The sequence below is a fragment of the Ptychodera flava genome, chromosome 15 (assembly GCF_041260155.1).
Source record: "Ptychodera flava strain L36383 chromosome 15, AS_Pfla_20210202, whole genome shotgun sequence".
Taxonomy (NCBI): Eukaryota; Metazoa; Hemichordata; class Enteropneusta; family Ptychoderidae; genus Ptychodera; species Ptychodera flava.
In genome coordinates this window covers 12,207,337-12,230,532 of record NC_091942.1, presented here as the reverse complement: position 1 = coordinate 12,230,532, position 23,196 = coordinate 12,207,337, and the positions used below count along the sequence as shown (strand labels likewise).

The following is a 23,196-nucleotide window of genomic DNA, read 5'->3' as shown; positions in this document are numbered from 1 at the left end:
ACTGCCAAGTCATAGACATTGCCCCAAACTTTTGGATGGCTAAAACACAGGCGGTGCGAAAAGCCGGTGGATTTGACATTGAATTGGAGCGAATCGGCCATCGCGAGCTCTTTGTGGACATCCTGGGTCAACTCGCTATCGCCCAGTGTAACGACGTATCTATTCGCCACGCTAAGATAACCAACGAGGTATACACTAAATACCGAACGATGGAAATCGACCCAAGCGAAAAACAAAGATACGTGGATCATCTACTATTCAAGAACGGTTTGCGCTGTTTCGAGTCATGGTTTCCACGTATTTCGGAGGCTCTGTTAAACGAGAAAAAACTAAAACCAAGGGATTGAGCAACACTGTAAATTTTTTTGTAGCCTGTATGTGACATTAAAGAATTCCCAAAGGAAACAAGACCATTAAAGGTATACCGTAACCAGTTCCAATTTTGCAACAGTTACCATAGAAAGAGAAAATCTAATCAATCACATATTTTAAGCGGGTGGCCGCTTTTTGAAAACAGCGCCCCCAAACGGGCATTTTGAAAACAAGGGAACGCCCCTTTGACCATATATGGGCATATGTAGATTACAAGTGACTGTATACCTTTAATGTTCAAAAAGCTTATTCAAAGGTTATCGCAAGGAGTACCTTCAGTAATGATTACAATGATATTCACGCAGAAAGTTATGCCACATGCAATCTGATTAAAATCAGATGTAGAGTACGGGGACATCTATACTTACGCGGTATTCTCTTGCTGTCGCCTCTCACTACTAGTGAGCCGTCGTCTACATCTGATTTTAATCAGATTGCACTACATGATTCTTGATAATGCAGTAACTTGGAAATTCATTTATTTCAACTGCATTTTGACCGAAACTTGATGCTTAAAACGACTCGAAGTTCAAAGATTAGTTCTCAAATGAATACTGACGTTTAGGGAGCATTCGTTTTTACGGGAAGGGGGTCTGTGGAACTTCAGCGGCAAATGAAATGTAAAAAGCGACCCCTCCAAATTATATTTCTAAAATTTGACCCCTCAATTCATCAATTGTAAAATGTGAACACCCCCAAAAATCGTCAGATTTGATTCATTAACCTTTCGCATCCTATGGCCTTGGGCTGGAAAATTAAGCCCTTCAAAAGTGATTGCAGGAAAAAGAGTTACCCACCCCAATTTTCATGCACAAAAAAAACAGCGACCCTCCTCCAGATGTCATAGTCCGTATCAATAATATCTTAATTGACTTATAATTTTCCATGTGACCTTGGAAATTTCAAATAGTCCCTTTTGAACTTTACAAATAATCACTGGGTGAAATTCCAATATCATATTGTTTTTTTTTCAGATCTGCTCTTTCAAATATTATATTCTCGTCACGTACTTTTATATCAATTGTCAAACTTTTTTCAAGCACAGATTTTAATGGCTAGTTTTATATTGTAAAAAAATATTCAAAGTTTTTTTACAGACCACAATGTATAGAGAATTTTATGGTGAAATTCAAAAATCAAAGTTCTTGCACACATGAACCTGTAATCGCCCTAGTCTGATCAAGTACACTTATATCAATAATCAAGAGTACATAAATACACAGATTAATCTAGTTTTTTATTGGAAAAAATTAGTCATAGTTTCCCAATAGACAATATATTGAGATAGTGAAGCAACATTTCGGTGAAATTCCAAAATCAAATATCTTGCACTCTAGTCCGACCAAGTACATTATTTTCGATAATCAAGAGTCCATAAATACACAGATTTAGCTAGTTTTGTATTTAAAAGAAATTATTCATAGCTTGTCATATACTACTCATAGATTATGCATGGAGGATCGAGCAACATTTCGGTGAAATTCAAAGTCAAATTTTTTCCATAACTCCATACAAACCTTTGTAAAATTTGATCCCCCTTCCAATTATTGATTGTAAAATTTGACGCCCCTAAAAACTCTTTCGTAAAAGTCACCCCCCTGATTGCCACCGACTCTCCCCCTGTAAAAAACGAATGTTCCCTTATATGTGTCGTCCATTTCTGTAACAGTTTTTGAACGTATAAGGACAGGTTTTTTAATTAGTGCATTTCCAAATACGTCTAAAACCACTTCTCAATTTTTGAGCAATACTCTGTAGGTTTTAGCAATAGGTGTTCATCTACAAAGAATGAGTATCTATGTGTTCCGTTACACTGAACTCGTTGAACGCCAATTTATCGTTCACCAATCAAAAGCATTTCCACATCCAAGGGGGCTGTAACACTTTTTGAACCTAGAAGACAGTTCAACGAAAGTTGTGTTACAGACTCGAAGACATTGTAAACAAAGTTTGTATACCAGTAAACCTTTAAATTGAGGTGTTCAAGGGGTGTTCAAGCCTGTAAAAAAACAATAGGACACTGAGATATCAATCTTCAGTGAATGGACTTTATGCTCAAAAAACAATACATTTGTCCTGAGCAAAATACAAGCCTTAGGGAGCCGTCATTATTTACGGCCTGTTGGGGGGGGGGGGGGGGTGTCGGAGGAATTTCATCGGAAACTCCGAAATTTCGAGTAACCCCTTGCCAACCATGATGAATTTGAGTAACCCCTCTCTAACTTTGAAATTTGGCTGACCCTCCACTAAGAAAAGTTAAATACCAATACATGTATTTGTAAAATTTACAAAATACAGCAATAGTAAAGACCTTTCAAATCCTGATGTACCCTGCTAGATTATCATCGGTTATCTCATGACAGTTGAAAAAGGTGAAACCATCAAATTAACAAAAATACACATAAGAGCTCACGCTATAACCAGTATCCAACCATATAGTATATTGTTTAATTTGGATGGGTATCATGACAGGGTTTTCACTAGGATATCTGACTGGGCAGAATTCGAATGCACAAGGGGGAGAACACGCGAGAGGCTGAGGGGAAAAGTGTCAGTGGAGGCTTTCCTTATCTTGCATGGACAATTTTGGGGTTATTGATGTGTGCAGTGGTGCAATCTTAGAGGTGTTTTACATTTGTTTTTTTTTACTATGTAAAACTTTTGGAACACCCCAATGGGGAGAGCACGAGAGGGGTTCCCCCTCTCGTATCGAAAATTTTGATGTGTGTAATTGTGCAATCTGAGAGGTGTTGCAATTTATTTTGCACTCGGTAAAAATGTTTGAAAATGACATTGAACACTGATATTTTATTACATTTTTTGCATGATCAGTGTTTGAGTCACAATAATCGACAACCAAACAGTGACAATACATTTTGTAAAAATCTGTTCTCAGTTTGCCAGACATTGAAGACACATTAGTATGCAGGAATGGAAAATATGTGACATTCTTGTGTCATTTCTCCTGCTGCCAGCTTCTAATGACAAACCTGAATATGGTATAGTCAAATATCAAAATTGTTATTGAGCTGAAGTCAATTAAAATACATGTTTCAGGTTTGTCCCAGATCTTGTGAAACTTTTGAGAAATTGATGCGTGCAATGGTGCAGGCTGGTGCATTCTGATTGGTGATTTCAATTTGTCTTTTACCAGTAAAACTGTTCGAACATCCCAACGGGAGAGCACGAGGGGGTGTCCCCCTCTCGCATCGGAAATTTCAAGAAATTGATATGTGCAACGGGGCAATCTGAGAGGTGTTTCAATTTACTTCGCATAAACATTGAGCAACCCCCTTGAAGTTTTCTTTTTTTTTTTTGAGTGACCCCCTCACATTCCTCCGACCCCCATTCCGTAAATAATGACGGCTCCATTATTGAGTAAAATGGATAAATACATATTACTATACTTTGTTTAGATGGTTATAGTAAAACAAAATATTAGCACATTCCTTATTATACTGTCTCAAAGCACAAACGACAGAAGAAAAATCCTAAAAAATAGTACGTTTTATTGTTAAGCAGCTAGCACTTACAAACAAAATCAGTTTGTACATAAATTACACGACATTGGATGATTTTATAGTCATACTGCTCACAAACCTAAAATTCCATCTAAAAGGAACCTTACTGGTTCGGAAAAAACTTCAGAAATAGCATAGCTAGTGTGTTCAATGAGAATGTGAAGCTTTTCTCCCTTCATAATTTAAATGAACACACCTTCAGGATAATAATATTGTTGAATCATACATTTAAACAACTTCACTGTATATCGTCTACATTTTAAAGTTGCGAGTTATTTTCTTCATGAAACTTGGGCTTTAATCTTTCACGGCAGTTCTAATGAAATGTATCATTGATTTGAACTTTGTGGTGTCCCTTTGTATTATCTTATTGGTACCTCCCAGCGAGCTAATTACAATAAAAAACAAAAGTTGGCAAGAAAAATAATGAGTGGTGGTGATAAGAAATTCAGTAAAAAGATGAAGAAAAAGAGAAATGGAACGTTCAATTTTTTGGAGAAGAAGAAAAAAGTGGCAAGAGTTGCACCTAGCATGAGATTAGAGCTGTCTGAATCACGTATCACTGTGCGCAAATTGTTCACCTTTTCTTTTTATTGAGCAAACAAACAAACAAAAACTGAATTTAAACAAGTCACAGCGAATGACATAGTCGCCGCTTGACAAACTGTTGGAACTGGTGCTCACTGTTTTGATTGGCAATACTCAATGTCTATTGCACTGAGTGACGATGTGCTACATATTGGTTACAATTTCATAACCAAGAATCATTAAAAATTGCTCATTGCTTAAAAATCAGTACCTTACGTTTGTTTGGAACGATGACAAAAAACACACACACAATGCTTACATGCTGATAGCTTAATTGTGCTTTCGCTGCTGGCATGCAGATACTTGAAAAATACACTTTACAGTTTGATCTTCGGAAGGCTGCAACACGACATTGATGCATGTCATAGCGCAATGGTCATTTCGTGACACAGATTGATACGCATATTTACACCACAGTGCTTTAATTAAATCGAGCTGCTAAGACATTGTCATCATATTGTATGCTCAGGACATTCTTCAACCCTCTCACCTGATTTTACCGTGTTAGGTTTGTCCATCCATTACCAGTAACAGTGGGAATGTACAATAGTCTTGTTGTGAAAGGGTTCTTAGATCCTTGTACATCTCTCCACCCGCTGTTGAGTTCTTGAAGCACTTACACATACACACTCACTGTCATTGTGAGCAAAGTTATTCAAAGCCGATGAGCATTTTGGTTTGGTTTATGTCATTCTTGACATAGTGGGGCAATTATTACCTCTCATATGATGGAAATGTCACACTTAAAAAAATTGTAAAAACTTACCACGGTTTTTTAACCAAGCTTTTTAAAGGTGGGGATTTAGCTTAGCGGTTTCAACAGTGATGTCATCCAATCAAGAATTTACTAAATTTTGGCGCATCATCACTAGCATTACAGCTGAACAATCAAAGTCCTCATCAAGTTGATTGACAATGAAGTATCTAAATGTTAAATCCATTTTAATGACACAGACACTTACTTTTAATCAACATCTCCGTTCCCTCATTCCTGGCATCAAGTTCACTCAACTCTGTTCCCTTTTGTAATAAACTGACAAAAGTAAGTTAAGAGCCTCATATGTGTTTTTCATTTTACACTACTTGATATTTCAACAGTTAGTTTGATGTGATCAAGAGCTGGGATTTTTGTCATCCAGTGCAATCATATTCACACAGAAAATCATCAAAATAATATAAATTTGCTTTTTTTCATAGCAAAACTTTGAAATATAGTTTTTTTCAAATGCATACTCAAATACATGTAGTCCAAATTGAACATACATATGTTCACTCTCATTTCACAGATGTCACTGGAGCTTCAGACATAGAGTGATCCATCCCTGTAACAGCTGATAGGTGAACTCTGACACCGTGACCTTCCATTTATCCTTGCTTTGTGCCTTTCAGGGATTCTTAGTCGACATCATCAACACAGAGAAGCCAGAATATCTTTCTCCCAAGCATTCTATCATTGTCTATTCAAAACTAAATCAAACATCAGATGCCTTGGGGAGTAGAACAATATTACCTGTAGATCTGAGGTATCATCGACCGTCCAGTGACCCAGCTGTGCATTACACCACCATTGTAATTCCTGATCCATATTTCTTACTTCATTTCATTGTCTAGGCAAGTGCTCTTTTTTGGCTTTTTCATGAAAACAGATTTTTTTTCTTTTTATTAAAGCATGTACCAGTGATTGTATGATGAATATAGAGAGATTGACTTGACCAAGTCAAAGTAACTGAACGTGTAAAAGTGATTTTGTATCAATTCAGAAATGGATGTGTAAACAATGAATAGGCTTCATGACCCATACGTGAACTTAAAACATCCTAGTATCCCCAATGAATGTGATTGGCTGTCACTGAGTGATTAAATGAACTGACGGATGCGTAGACCAACAAGAATGCAATAATGGCAGATCGTTGACGCCTGAAAATAGCCATTGAGTTGTTGATTTTTGATGTGTCTTGAAAATATTTTCAGGGGCTGCTGTTAGAGAGTCCGGAGAAAAGAGCACTTCTAAATGTGGAGCCACCTTCCAATCTAAATGTCCAGAGAATGACAATGCCTTGTGTGAATGGGAACTCCTAACTTATAGCAGGGTAAGTACATGCAAGATTAAACAGCTGAACTTTTCAATATTGACACAAATTCTTGTTTGATGGGAAAAATTCTCCTTACATGAAAATGACTGCCAAGTTACATTGGTTTGCAGAGTCTCAAAAGAGGATTGACGATAATAAGTCACCACTATTTGTCAGTATGCAGTGCTTTCTATGAATGCCAAGTTGATGAGTGTATGGTACCGCATTCCCTGGTAATGAAATAATGGGCAATATGACCCATTGTCTATGTTGCTGCATACGTGCAGCAGTAACTTTGTTTGCTGTAAATTCGCTGCAAATTAGTTGTTTACTGCAACTTTAATGCAAATTGATCTAACATTTTTTGGGGAAGGTCATGGCTTGCTGCAAACTTTTGCAACTTCTTCCTGAAAACTCTATGCTTGCTGAAAATTTGCAGTACAAAACAATCATCAGTAAGGGTATAGCATTGTTCATTCTGTAAAAGTCTTGATTATGCATTGAACAAAGGTATATAACAGTTAACAAGACAGGAAACCTCTTTGAGCATCATACACTTAAAGGTGAACATTTTTAGAATCCTGATTTTTTTAACACACCTTCATGGTGACATCAATCACCATGGTTACAACACTCCTTGGAAGTTTAACGCTGATTGCTGCCATACTGATGTCGCCAAAATCAGTGCCTAAGCGCCATAAAGACTGACTTTAAAGAAAATGCAATTCTGTCTTTTCTGCATTACATACAGCAATGCAAAATCCTCAAGAAAGTAACAGATAAAATAGAAAACTTAAGTTTTGATTTTGAATATGTTTACCTTGTTGTTTACACCCAGAGGGAACTATTTCAATGAATATTTTACTTTTGTCTTATCATCAGTTTTTCAATGATTATAGTATTCACTAATTAAGACCGGAAAAAGAACTGAAAGTAGATTTCTTTCTTAAGGAGCTTGTTTTAAACAAGAACAATAAGTAAGTGATATAAAGTGCATGTAAACATAGTTCAACTTTGGCCAGTTCAAGTAAGAAATAAATGTTACAGAGAATATTTTTTCTCAAAAACACACAACTGCCCCATATCATTTATTTTCAAAAGGCCACCATCAAACACTGGCTGCTATGTGACTGATAAACCTATGGTAATATTTGTTTAACCATGATATTTATTTCATTCTGGAAAAGTCAGAAACATCCATGCCTTACAGTCATTGCCAGTGGTGTCAGAGATAGTGGCACAGCTACATGTAGCCACCCTCAGGTATCCAGGAGTTCAGTGAAGACCTCTTCACCACCCCTAAATCCCCAAATAATCTGAGTCACCTGATTTGATTGGAGCAATCTCATGGACCAAATTAAGGTAGCTAGAGTAGAGGCAGTGTAGATCTTCAGTAGATGAAGTTTTTATTACATCTTCAAGTGCGTTGATTAGTTCAAGGTAATATCGACCACTAGCTACAGGTGTAGCCAGCGAAGCTATTCATACAAAAACATGTTCGTGTGCAGTTGGGGGGGGGGGGGGAGAAAAAATAGTTTTTACTGTGGGCAGAGAAGGAATTTCAGTTTTTAAGGCAAGGAGAAAATTTCTGGTATTGGGTATAGGAAAAAAAGCTGATTGAACATCAGGGAAGATTTTAAATCAGATTAATTGCCAAAGGCAGCAATTTTCCAAGGCTGACATGCACACACACACTTAGGTGATTGATAAATGGTTGCATCACTGAAATGTACATGTGGGAATATGTAATCTGATAGGCAAAAGGGAACTGTTAGTGGAGAGGAGAGGGCAGTGGGGAACTTGAACTGTTGTGGGAAGTGGGCAGATCATAGATACTGGAGGGTAGCAGGCATATAATTCAGTGGCAAGGAATGTTTTCACATACGCTGGTGTGAGGGCAGCTACCAACAGCTTCACTTCCCCTTCAAAAATATTGAGGTCCAGGTCAAGAAAAGTAAAAGCAGTATATCAGCTTAATAAAAATGTTTTGTGACAATTTTGAATTTACCAGTTGCCTGCAGCTTCAGCTAAGACCCATCTCTTCTTTTCATTTCAATCATTTATAAAAAAATACTTTGTTAGAGAAAACCTGTGTAGGCTCTTAGGGAGCTATTATTATTTATGGCATGGGGGTCGGAGGAATGTAAGGGGGTCACTCCAAAAATTGAAAACTTACAGGGGGTTGCTCAAAATTTGGAGAAGAAGAAGGGGGTATTTCAATTTTTTGTGCGAAATAAATTGAAACACCTCTCAGATAGCACCCTTGCACACCATTTTCTCAATTTTTTTTATGCGAGAGGGGGCACACCCCCTCTCGTGCTCTCCCCTTTGGATGGTCTAACAATTTTACTACTGAAAGACAAATTGAAAATACCTCAGATTGTGCCAGACTGCACCATTGTACACATTAATTTCTCAAATTTTTCACAGGACTTAGGACAAAACTGAACGCTGATTTTTATTACATTTTTTGCATGATCAGTGTTTGAGTCACAATATTCAACAACCAATGACAATGCAATTTGTTTTCCCATATCATCACAGAAACATCTATTTTAATTGACTTCAGTTCAATAACCATTTTGACATTTAGCCATACCATATTCAGGCTTGTCATTAGAAGCTGTGTAGCTGGAGAAATGAAACAAGGTCACATATTTTCCATTCCTGCATATTCTTTTGTCTTCAATCACTGGCAAACTCAGAACCTTTTTTACAAATTGCATTGTCATTTGTTGTTAAATATTGTGACTCAAACACTGATCATGCGAAAAAAATGTAATAAAAATATCAGTGTTCAATGTCATTTTCAAACAGTTTTACTGAGAGTAAAACAAATTGAACCGCCTCTCTGATTGCATCATTAAACACATCAATTTCTCAAAAATGTCCATGAAAGATAGGGGAACCCCTCTCGTGCTCTCTACCCCTTGGGGTGTTCTAACAGTTTACTGAGTAAAAAAAAAACAATCAAAAACACCTCTCAGATCGCACCATTGCACTCATCAATTTCTTAAAATTTTCCATGCAAGATAGGGGACAACCCCCTCTGACACTTTCCCCTCAGCCTCTCGCATGTTCTCCGCCCTGTACTTTCAAAGTCTGCCCAGTCAGATATCCTAGTGAAAACCCTGTCATGATACCCATCCAAATTAAACAATACTATATGGTTGGATACTGGTTATAACGTGAGCTTTTATATCTATATTTTGTTGTGACTTTGAATTTCATTTTGTTAGTTTCACCTTTTTCAACTGTCATGAGATAACAATGACAATTTAAGCAGGGTACACCAGAATTTGAAAGGTCTTTACTATTGCTATAAAAATTTCTTAAATTTTACAAGTTTTGGCATTTAACTTGTCTAAGTGGGGGAGGGGTCAGTCAGAGTTTCGGAGTAAAAGAGGGGTTTCTCATTCATCAGGGTTGGCAGGGGGTTACTCGACATTTCGGATTTTCCAATGAAATTCTCCGACCCCCAGACCGTAAATAATGATGGCTCCTTTAATCAATCTGTAGTTCTATTGAAGCCTGTAAAACAGCTGCACGTTGCTATCACTTTCCCCGTCGTGTGCACTTTTATGTAAATCTGTACATGATGATCGTACTTGCATTGCCACTGAAATATGCCACTGCAGGGGTTGTTGCTAGATCTTAAACATCTCGTATGAAAAAAGCCTTGTTCCATTTTCTCATAGAACTCTCTTTCTTGTGTATACGTCTTGTACGTCGATGCATGAAGGGGAACTCTGTTTTACCATAGCAGATAGTTTAAACGTTATAGTATTTTGTTAAAACAAAGTAAAACAAGCATAACAATATATTACATCTGTAAAAAATGCAAACACAGAAATAAAAGTGTAAAGAGGCAAAATGAAGTCAAAAGGGATTGAGTCCGACTATTTTGGTCGGGCTGCTAGCCGTCTCCTATTCACGGGCGCGATCCCACTACTGCTCCACACGGGGACTTTTGTCTGCTGCGTTTCCGCCCTGGACCGGTCCGTCGCTCATTATGCGACCTGGTCGTCCCTGCCTCCGCGAGGCCGACCATATCGATGCCGAGCTTAGCGCGGACGCCTGATATACATAGAACGACGACTAACAGGACCCCCGTCCTCAAGCCATCCAACAATCCCGGCCTCCAAGTAGCTAGATTACAGGCGCACGCCACTACGCCCAGCCGATATCTGATGGCGAAATTACTGTATTTATACTGATAACGCCCTCTACAGATTGCAGCTTTACTTTCGTTTTCAAGTCAGTATATTGCAGTCTAACTGTATTTGTTCATGGATGTAAAAAATAGATTTTTTACATCCATGATTTGTTTGACCCAGTTTAACTATATTTTTTAAAATCATTTCAAAGGTGGTTTAAAATCATTTCCAAAGGCGGTAGGTATATTTATAACACACCACATGCTCATTCCGTGTCGCGATTTACGAGGCGCCAAATGTAAAAAAAATTAATTTACACAATCAAGCTTTTTTAAGAGATAGAAAAGGTTGGAAAATGTATATAGAGAGAGGAATTCCATATAATTGCAAAAGTTACATTACAGAAGAAAAAGTTACAATTTGATAAATATAGTACGAAATAAAGTATTAACAGTCGGTTGGAAAATTATTTACTGAGACATTATAAATAAATATACACAATTTACGTAAAGTTCCTTCATTGATGACTGTAACAAACGGTTAAATTTACAAATATAAGTTTCACTTGAAATATAAAGTGCACGTTAGTCTTACATGCAGGACATTCTAATAAAAAGTGAAATTCATGCTAAACTTTTTTCAAGTCGCATAAAGTACAATATCTTTCATTTCATACCATGCCTGTGTTTAAGAAGTGGGGGAAGGTAGTGGGCCCAACATTATAAAGAGAGGTTCACTTTTTAGAAGACTGTAGCCAGAAAGAGTCACTTAGTGGAGGATCATTTTCAGCAGAAGCTACATATATGGCATAAAATCGACCCATAGGCATTTGTGAGATCACGAATGCGAGACTGATCTTGCAAATATATTTTATTTCAATTTTATAGTATACCCGTTTATAGTATCTCCCGAGATTATAAAATGACATATCTTCAAAACCCCCACCCCTGTTCCTCAACATCATTGACATGAATTTTGAAGTTTCCCTCCCGAACTCAGACGTATACGTTTGATTGCCGGCAGTTGTTATGAGTACGTACAGGGAATCACAGTGTCCTGAAATACACAGGTTCGCCAGTCAGTGAGCATTGTGAACCAACCAACTCATTATGGGTTTGTTTTCCCCTGAAAGCGGCATTGGCAGAAAACTCCATGATATCTATACACCTTAGACCATTCGGTAACGACAAAGGCCTGTGCCATACAGAAACCGCGGTATGTATACTACGGAATTAAGGTAAGATTAAGGATATTTACACACGCAAATACATTCAATTTTTCCTGGTTGGGATCGAGGGCGGAGCATGCACGGGTTACTCGTATGATATACACAGAAGTTGATAAGTACCTGGAGGTGTCTGCTACGTATAGCTAGGCTAACACTTTGTCTATGGTGGAGATAACGAAGTTTAGCTTCGCTTCAATGTATTGAATATTGTATCGAAGAGTTGTTCTTTAAAGAAACGAAATCGCTCTTACAAAGACCTTTAGAATGGATAATAAGAGCAAATAGTGAAAATTGACATTTTTACAATCTCAAATTTACTAAAAATTAAGTGATCATTTCCCTCCTGGCCATGTGAACGAAAAGTACGACCTTCAATGTGCCACTAAACTTTACATGAAAATAATGACCCTTCTCAACCCTGTCATCTCCCTATAAGATAGAATTGGGGGTAGATTGCACCCTAGGGGAGACAGTTGGACTCCCTAAGTTTTACGATACGTCTTTGGTCTACGTCCACCACTTATACTTGGGGTCATTTTGAAGCTCTTGGAATAAATAAAGATTTAATCTGCTTATCTTTGTGAAAATCGAAAATTTTATTTTTCCTCGTGCAGTTAATACAGGGATGGCGGTCTACTTTATTTGAAAGGGTCTGGAAATGATTAATTTCTATAGCACCAAATTTTTCAATGTAGCCCGTGATTGTCACCCCTTATGTGAACTCAGGTCAGCGTCATACTTCAGAACTGTCAGAACTCTATAAAGAGGAAAAGAGTGACACCATCTATTAATCATATACATATTCATATGCTGGTATGTCCTCACTGTGCAAGGTAGAAAATATGGCATACTAGTAAGACTGTATTACAACGCGGCCTTGAGGTGTGAAAGGTACTCGTCGGGGCGCGAGCAGCAATGAACCTTCGCTGTGTAGGAAATGTTGAATTTTTCATCAGCAAAGAACCAAAGCGTTCTGCTTTGCGCATTTCATGCAATAACATTTGCGTGCGTTGCAATTCATCATAAAATCAAGACTTAAAAATTTCAGGATTTTGGTCGGCTTTTATGTTTATTTGTACCCATGATGCATTTGTTCACGACTAAATTGAATGATAACGGTATACTGCAATCAAACTACTCGACATGTCCGATCTTCAGAGAGGTTCACAGCTCCACTTAATCAAGATTTTGAATACATTTGAGGCCATAATATCTTTACAAAGAGGCGTTCACATTTCTTTGAGGAATACCTTTGCTACTGTACGCTGTAACGACGGGGGACTATTTTATCACCACCTTTCGGTAAGGCATGCATTTTGTCATTCATTAAGTTGTACAACGTGCCATTCTACATTCTTAAATATGACTCGCACATCAAATTGACATCACTTCATTGCATATGTCTTATTATTGTCAACACTTCTTTCCTGAACTGGTTTTATCCTAAGGTTGCGAAATTTTTTGGTAACTTTGATATTTGCGAAACATCAAACTTTATCCCGAGGTCTTTTACACCATATTGTTCCTCTGAACCTCGTCAGTGTATTCATCAACATTAGATTCACTCACATGCAACAGTGTGTGCACAATCGGTTAAATTCAAACTCCAGTTGCCATTTTAAGACTCAATCATCGTGACTTTAACTCATACGCTTCTTAAAACAATACTATTTACTGCGATTTGTTTTTGAATGTAGGATAACAGGTGTATATATCGCTTTTTGCTCAGTTCTTTAACATAGTGCTGCCTTAAGTTTATTTAAACTGTACCTAGATAGCCATTTTTTAATTGTACGAGAAAGTAGGTGCATCTCCTCATGTTACCCATGACCTTACCTGACAAGAGAAACTCTGCATTGAAGCAGTATATTTCAATTTGATAATATTATTATCAATATTTGTCTGAATTAATTATCCTGTGAGGAAGCGACCTCACCGCAATTGTATGACTTAACATGTAAATGTTGGTTTTTCTTCTTGAACAGTAGTCGAAGATCAACCATTAATATCGGTCAACCATTAACATCAATCTTCTAATGTGATTTACATGGATTTAATTTTACCCTTAAAGTTTAGGTCTTCGTATTCATTTGAAGGAGAGGTTTGTGAGTTATCGGATTAATAAAAGAAACGTTTAGAATTCTTTTTTAAGATTTCTGTAAGGACCCAAACATTAGTGTCACCAATTTACAATTTCATAGATATTTATATATACCAAATTACAGCAACTTGAAGGCACAAAAGATAATTATAAACTTACTCTTTTAGTATCCAATTACAACAGACAATGCAATAGTGCGTTGTTTCTCATCATAGATCTCACAAATTGTACGATGAAGTGGATTTTCACTTTATTTTCGTTTCTGTGTGAAGGCTTCTGTATTTTGTTGGGTTTTTGTTTGTTTGGAGGGGGCGTTTGACCTCAGTTGGCCCTAGAGATAAGGAATAAAATGAAAATAACAAGAATGTTTATAGGCCGTAGCAACTCTGAACGACAACAAGATGGCACCGATAACTTCACTGTTCGGAACTGTGCGAATATACGAATCCTGGAGATAATAACTTCTTCTGGTACTCTGAGTCAGTCATTTTTTAAATATTTTTGTTTGAAGCGAATGTGAATAACAATGCCAGTCTAGAACGACACTGACAAGGAGAAAACAACCTTGTTTGGGCTCGAACAGGGCTGGATATTTGTTTCGTACGCGCTGAAGACTTTCTGTCTCCACGTTTCAAAGAGCGATACAAAATGACTGACTTCGCAAACAGATGAAGGCAAATCATGGGAAGTGAACTATTGTTGGTGACTCCTAAGGTAGAACGCACCTCGGGGACAGACATTCGGACTCTCAAACTTTTACAATTCTGTTCTGATATACCACATGTGGGGGTTCATTTTTAAAGCTCTTGGTGAAAGAACACTTTTCACTGGCTTAGTTTTCGAAATTCGAAAATTTTTATTTTCTCTATAGAGCTTACACAGGGATGGCGGCCATTTTGAATTTCTAATATCGGTAAATCCTGGGTTTCTCTAGTACCAAAATTTGCACGGTGACCCCCTATTTTTATTCTTGATTTTGAAAGAGAATGATTGAAAGATTCTCTGAGGAAAGTTAGAGCAAAATTTTAAGTCTTCACTTTCGAGGTGCATATTACCTTATCACCGCAAGTTGAATGAAGTGATAGTAAATTGAATAATATTTCGTTGTTATTACAAAACGACCAAAACGACGCCGCTGTTGAAAGTTTAATAGCCTTCATGTCTATCATACTATACATGGTAATTAACATATTTTGATGGTTCAACATACAAGACACTATAATGGGCTATTTTTAAATGGCTAATTTCAGGATTTGGGCGTATAGAGAATGTACTTGACCGACTTGCTGTTCATTAGCTTAAAGCCACATGCATGTATGATAAGACAACATGAACCTGCATGGTTCAACATGATTACCTGGAAAAGGTCTTTCTCAGGTGTGGGAGATAAGCAATGTCTGATCACAGGAATATCTGAAGGTTTTAGTTTGGCTTTAGGCAGTGCCTAAGGGATCACGACCACACACTTAATGATAGGTCCCGCTTCTGCTGTCTATATAAATTCAAATTGCTTCACGATACCAGTTCGTGTCTATTAAACCCAGAGTTGACCATAGAATTTTTGTGCTCTTTGGCATGATTATCAAGTTCGACCTCTCCTTATTTCGTAAACTTTCATGTAACGGCATAATGTTTTCTCTCAATCCAAGCACACGATAAAAGACTGAGCGCTTCATCGGAGAAGACCATGAAGAAATCGAAGTTGTTACTATTCGTATCATTTGCGGAATTCATCGTTATCGTTTTCCTCTTGTTGAAAGGAAAGAACCAGTGTGAGAGGAACCGAGATACGCCACTTTCTAATTCCTTGGAATTAAGAAGGGATGATTCCAACCTAATATCGAGCGCTAGCGAAGACAACCACTCTATGAGAAAATGAAAATGAAAGTGAGAAGTTTGTCCTGCGATTGTCCAAGGTTGAAACACGGTCCACTGACTGGAATGGCCAGGGAGAGACAGCAAAAAGAGTATTTGGAATGGAACAAAGAAAATATGCACAACAGCAACCCAATCGCTGCTATGTCGCCCGTCAGTTATCTTAGCAGTGGTATAACAGCGGAGCCTTTGGAATCGGTGAGATTGGTTGGGCTCCGCGTCCATCGTGAAGTTGTCGCGCTGCTTGGTGAACGACATCGAGGTCAAGAACTGTCTATTACGTTCAGGTCAAGGGCATTCTTGGGTACACTGTATGTGGAAATGTCAAAGGATGACTTTTCAAACGTCAAAGTAGAAGGGAATGCTACTTACGAACTCAGGATAACAACTAACAGTGATGCGAACACCCTGAACAAAGTTCTCGGACACGTTATATACAACAGCACGAAGTATGTGGTTAAGGGAAGGGAAGAAATTGAATTACTGTTCCTAGGTTTTGAAATTTCATTAAACGTACTCATTAGTCGTTCTGCACTACCGTTGCTCCATGACACCGGACCAAGAAACGGTGGCATAGGTCGACAAGTCACGGTGGCAACTAAAACATTTGAACGGTACGACGCTGTTAACAGGCTCGTTCGCAGTATCAACAACTACTATCCAAATTTAACCATCGTGGTCGCAGACGATTCGAAAAATACCCAACAAATAGAGGGCCGAAATGTAAAGCAGTACATGATGCCGTACGCCGAGGGGCTAAATGCCGGTAAAAATTTGGCTCTCAGTCAGATACGAACTAAATACTTATTGTGGGTGGATGATGACTTTGTTTTCACAGGTTCAACAAAACTTGAGCTGATGTTAGAGAAACTTGAGTCACCAAGTGCCGAGTTGGACCTAGTTGCAGGCATGGTACAAGGTAAAGGTGGCAAAGTGAACCCTTGCATAGATCCTGACGCACTTTGCTGGCGCACGTTGCATCATCATCGAGGGCAAGATGGGCACTGCGTTTACCGAGGTAAAGCATGGGCATACCGGACAATGGAGGAGTTTCCGAACTGCCAAGTCATAGACATTGCCCCAAACTTTTGGATGGCTAAAACACAGGCGGTGCGCAAAGCCGGTGGATTTGACATTGAATTGGAGCGAATCGGCCATCGCGAGTTCTTTGTGGACATCCTGGGTCAACTCGCTATCGCCCAGTGTAACGACGTATCTATTCGCCACGCTAAGATAACCAACGAGGTATACACTAAATACCGAACGATGGAAATCGACCCGAGCGAACGAGAAAGATACGTGGATCACCTACTATTCAAGAACGGTTTGCACTGTTTCGAGTCATGGTTTCCACGTATTTCGAAGGCTCTCTTAAATGAGAAAAAACTAAAACCAAGAGATTGAGCACTCCTCTAAATTTGCTTGTAGCTTTTATGTGACATTAAACAATTCCCTAAGGAAACAAGACCATGAAAGGTATACTGTCACCTGTTCCAATTTTGCCACAGTTACCATGGAAAGATTGATGTGTGCAATTGTGCAATCTGAGAGGTGTTTTAATTTATTTCGCATAAAAATTGAGTAGCGTCCCCTTCTTCCTCTCCATATTTTGAGCAACCCCCTTGAAGTTTTCATTTTTGAGTGACCCCCCCTCACATTCCTCCGACCCCCGGGCCGTAAATAATGACGGGTCCCTTATTGAGTGAAATGGATGAATAGATATGACTATACTTTGTTTAGATGGCTATAGTAAAACAAAATATCAATACATTCCTAATTGTCAAAGCGCAAACGACAGAAAAATCCTAAAAAAAATAGTACGTTTTATTGTTAAGCTGCTAGCACTTACAAACAAAATCAGTTTGTTCATAAATTACACGCCATTGGATGTTTTTATAGTCATACTTCTCACAAACCTAAAATTCCATTTTAAAAAGAACCTTACTGGTTCGGAAAAAAAACTTAAGAAATGGCATAGCTAGTGTGTTCAATGAGAATGTGAAGCTTTTCTCTCTTCATAATTTAGATAAGCACACCTTCAGCAAAATAACATCATCGAATCATACAACTTTATAACTTTATAACTTCACTGTAGATCGTCTAATTTTTAAAGTCACGAGTTATTTCTTGATGAAACTTGGGCTTTGGTCTTTCACGGCAGTTCTAATAAAATGTATCATTGAATTGAACTTTGTGGCGTCCCTTTGTATTCTTATCTTATTGGTACCTCTCAGCGAGGTAATTACAATAAAAAACAGAAGTCGGCAAGAAATATGAGTGGTTGCGATAAGAAATTCAGTAAAAAGATGAAGAAACAGAGAAATGGAACGTTCAATTTTGCGGAGAAGAAGGAAAAAGTGGCAAGAGCTGTACCTAGCATGAGATTACAGTTATCTGAATCAGGTATCACTTTGCGCAAATTATTCACCTTTTCTTTTTATTGAGCAAACAAACAAACAAACAAACAAACAAAACTAAATTAAACAAGTCACAGCGAATGACATAGTCCCCGCTTGACAAACTGTTGGAACTGGTGCTCACTGTTTTGAATATACTACTTCGTGTCTATTGTACTGAGTGACTATGTGCTACATATTGGTCACAATTTCGTAACCAAGAATCATTAAAAATTGCTCATTGCTTAATAATCAGTACTATACGTTGTTTGGAACGATGACAAACACACACACACACACACACAATGCTCACATGCTGATAGCTTGGTTGCGCTTTCGCTGTTGGCATGCAATACTTGAAAAATGCACTTCACAGTTTGACCTTCGTAAGGCTGCAACACGACATTGATGCATGTCATAGCGCAATAGTCATTTCGTAACACAGATTGACACACATATTTACACCACAGTGCATTAATTAAATCGAGCTGCTGATACATAAAACAAAACACACCTGATGGCCGCCCAGCGGCGATGTTGGATCGTATTACGACACTTGTTAACGTACGTAGATGCTAAGATGGCACATTGTCCTTGTCAAGAATGAACTTCGAATGAAATCTGTTCTTGTCTCGGAATTTGTTAAGGACACAAAAAACATTTGCAAAGGAATGATTAGTCAGCAGCCATACATATTGAATTATGTCAAGGCAAACGTGTGTGTGAAAAATCATAAGTACACTTGGGCTCTTAGGCGTTCTTTGAATGAATTCGGTCCAGATACGTTCAAGAAATAACTCCAGGCAGGAAAAACTAGTACCAAAATGGCAGCTCAAGAGCCATGGTTATGTCAAAGTAAAGTCTTTGAAAATGGCTGTAAACAAGGAAAATTGGACAAAATGATTACCCTGGAGTAGAATTGAATTGTACCACTACAAAATATAACATACATATGAAAAATAAAAAAATAATTATGCCAAGTTTGAAAGAATCGTTTTAAAGCGAAAGTTAATGTGCACATATGTATATCATAGTACAATGTCCTTGTTCAAAATTCGAATGAAATTGGGTTGGACATTTTCAAGTTTTCGCACTGGATATGAAAAAAATGACACAATGATTCTCCAGTAGCCATAATGGATCGTATCGCTACACAAAGTGACGTGCTAACTTTGAATGAGATCTGTCCAGATGTATCAGCATGATGGTTATGACGCAAAAATTGTATGAATTCGACCGCCTAGCGGCCATATTGGATATCCTCGTGAAACAAATTGATGTGCACATGTACTACCCTTCATCCAGCTTTGAAAGTGTTTGGTTAACCTCCCGGGCGAATGGGCAGAGCTAAATTTATATGTCCCACAGGCTAAGTCCGCGGCGACCAATAGGCCTAACTAAAACGGAAATGAAAATTTACCTCTCTTACCTAAACAAATTAGGAGTTTAAAAGAAGGAAAATACATGTAGTAGGCCTACAGGTTAGCACCATAGTTGTTAGGTGAGAGAAGACATTTGTTCAACATGCCCAACACACCCAGATTTGGTCAATTTCACATTTTGTTTCATAAAAATCTACACACAAGCAATACCGTCCACTGATGTCTATCACTGCAGGCGGCAAAAGCAGTGTACCACAACACGGGTTCTGTCACTATCTTGTACTTGTGTGTGCGGCTATTGAAAATTGATATAAGCTTACCATGTTGACTCATCGTAAAATGGTAAAACCTCGCATCAATATAATAACAGATATCGATGAATTGATAGCAATCATACCCATCCGTTATCGAAAAGTCATAGGTCAAAAGTCGTATTACACAGTTATTGTATATGACAAACACAGTACAACAGCAAGACTATGAACGAAGTACCGGTACACATAACACAGTCAAAGTCGTGAAAGAAGGATATATATGGACCTCTGGTAAAACAAAACCAAGGTGTTTCGAAAGGAAAGTATATCCTTTCTCAATCAGCCACGATAAACAAACAAACAAACAAATTATTATTAAGTAAATATAGGAATATAAAACAAAATAAATTGAATTCGAATTGAAATAATTGACTGAACAACACATGCGACATACTCAAGATGTGACGTCACTATCACTGCATTTTTTTGTCTTTGATTTCTCTCAGACTTACGCTATCGAAAGTCACATTATTTGATTCACTGAATCTTCAGGGTATATTCTAGATCTGAAAAGCTTTTCGAGGATGAAAGTTGCATGATTAAGCGTAAATTAATATTTGAAAAATTATTTTGTCTTATTTTGCTCATTGGCGTGGCAAGGGGTATGGCAATGGAAAATGCACTTTTCCCTGAGGAATCTCCCATTGTACTGATCATAATAAATCATAGGATATCTCTTAAGCACTGAGTCTAACCTGTCCTTTCTCAACAGAGATTTAACCTTATGCTGTTTTTAGAGTGAATGCTTATGGCGGAGCCCTTTGCTTACGTATGATTGACGCCATCGTCAATTGAGCTTTTTGGCCTGAGGCTGTTTATACATCGAAACACAGACACTTCAGAATCTACTCCTTTTTCTGTGTGAAGTCATTATGAAGGATCTGATTTAAGGAGAATGATCACTCTGCTCGCGTGAGTCAATATCAATGATTACAATTTCTGCTCGTATAGGTTTCTCAATAGTACCTTAGTATTAGCCTATACAGCCTTGTATTGGAGGTACATGTAATAGTGAGAACAGAGTGTTCATGTCTACTTTTTGATCCTTAATTCTCAAATAAGGCTAGTATTTACGTTTGTACAGTGTATGAAATTTCAAAGACAATGTAAACACAGTGCAAAATGTTTCTACAGCGAAAACAAACGACTGTCGGTGAAAAATCGAAATGTGTTAGTTTCCCCATTGAGATAACACAAGGAGCGCCCGTTTTGAATTAATTTTCAAGTATTGATAAATGTTAGGCAATTTATTCCTCCCGTGCCAAGCTTTGTGCAGTGACTCCTGATTTTATTCTTGATATGGTAAGAAACTGGTAAAATGTTTCACTGAGGAAAGTTTTGGCAAAAGTTTAAATCTTTCACTTTTGAGGCCAATTAATACATTTTTGCAGGCAGAAATTTGTCCTAATGTGAGCTGGATACAATCTTCAGAAATGATATATTTTCTTCAAAAACTTATCTCCTAAAACTTATCATTACATTGCTTGTCTACCAACTCTTACCCATAACCAAATCCTTTTGTCTACTGTCTATGCTACAGCACTATACAATTACAAAGAAAACCAACAATACTTTTACTTTTGCATAGTCATCCACATAAAAAGATACTATATTTGCTTTCATATTCAATTCTATCCAAGGAATAAACCACCATTTGCTCCATTTGACTTAGAAAGAGCATAGCACCGGGTTTACTGTTAGGTGGTTCGATTTTTTAGGAAAAACATTATGGAATCAAGTTCCTTATCAAACATTGAACTCACAATTTTGCCCAAAATGTTCCACAAGTCCAAATTCCCTTTTGGGATTTCCTCTATCCTGGATTTCTTATTCTTCTGCTAAGGTCAGCATACCAACCCTTGGCATGCGTAACCAACGTTGTGGGTAGTAAAATAGATAATAGAAAAGAGGGAATTTTTACTTCCAGCTAGCACTAGTAGACAAGTGCGAAAAACAATTACTGCTATAGTCCGGCAGCCAGTGGGGTAAACCTTGCTTTGTGGTCTTAAGTTTTTTTGCTTGGTGGATTTCGTTTGTCAAGACCACCACAAAAAGAATATAATTACTGGCCCTCTGTCAGCATTGAGCAATTTGAGAAAATTAGCATAATCAAAATGGCTGCCAGCTTATTGCACTTTGTATGAGAAAGAAGACTCAAATGGCTTTATACATACTATAACTTTGTTTTTCTCGTTCAATCACCCAGCAGGTGCTAACGGCAAACTTGGACATAAATGTTGGCATATATTATTTGAATTACATGCTAATTTGCATAATTTCAAGATAGCGGCCAGCTGTAAACAATTCTTTGTTAAGCGTAACTCTACATTATTATCATTTACTGTACTTCGTGCAGTTATTTTAACACAGTAGGTTTTACATCACTGTTTTAATAGTTGCACGTACATAAACAACTTTTTCTGTTGCAAATTTAATGTTCATAATCAGACATGTAAGCAGCCGAATAGTTAAGCCTTCGCCCATTTTCGAGTACTTGTCTGTTTACTTGTAAAAAGATATAAACTGATGCCGACAGTGTTCTGGTAATTGTGTTTCACTCTGCTAAGAGCCTCTGTTATGTTTCTAAGTAAGTTAGTGATCTTTATGCCTTTGCTGAAACCAACCTGAGTTGTGATTTTCTAACCCGAATCAATGATTAAGTAAGGTGGGAACTTTTTCCTAGTTCGACTATCAATGCATTTTATGTACATTTAAGAAAAAAACGTTGTGATTTACACTACTTTCGAGGTTGATATGGAATCTGCTGACGTCACATTGAATCCATGATTAGTCACACTTTGTGTATCGGAAAAATACTACGGGTTTGGAGTACAATGACTTATAGAAGATATTTCCAAAGTTACTCGGGTTCTCTAAAGGTGAAAAGGGGAAGGCGGCTCAACGCACCATACTATTTTTGAGGATGTTCAGTTTTTTCGTATGTTACTCTTAATATGTGTATTTTTGGGGGGGTTAATTTATTTTTGGATGTACTATGACGATTCGTCGTTCGGTCTGTAGTGTCAAAATCATTTGTGATCCATTTCAACATGCATTTCGAAACTCTTGAATGTGAGTTCTTCTTCAGTCTCTTAATATTGTTATCTTTATTTTGTTCGTGTATGACCTCTAGAATTACATTTGTTCATTTAGTAACGAAACTATTATTGATATATTTGGATCTGAATCC

At 37.6% G+C, this 23,196-nt stretch overlaps 1 protein-coding gene across 1 annotated transcript; it reads left to right on the top strand.

The window, feature by feature from the left end:
* Positions 1-13,036: 13,036 nt before the first annotated feature.
* LOC139151170 (beta-1,4 N-acetylgalactosaminyltransferase 1-like) lies at positions 13,037-17,818 on the top strand. Its single transcript, XM_070723763.1, has 2 exons — positions 13,037-13,240; positions 15,689-17,818. Exon 2 carries the CDS (start codon positions 15,915-15,917, stop codon positions 17,316-17,318), a length of 1,404 nt encoding a protein of 467 aa, XP_070579864.1. The 5' UTR covers positions 13,037-13,240; positions 15,689-15,914; the 3' UTR covers positions 17,319-17,818.
* The last annotated feature ends 5,378 nt before the right edge of the window (positions 17,819-23,196 follow it).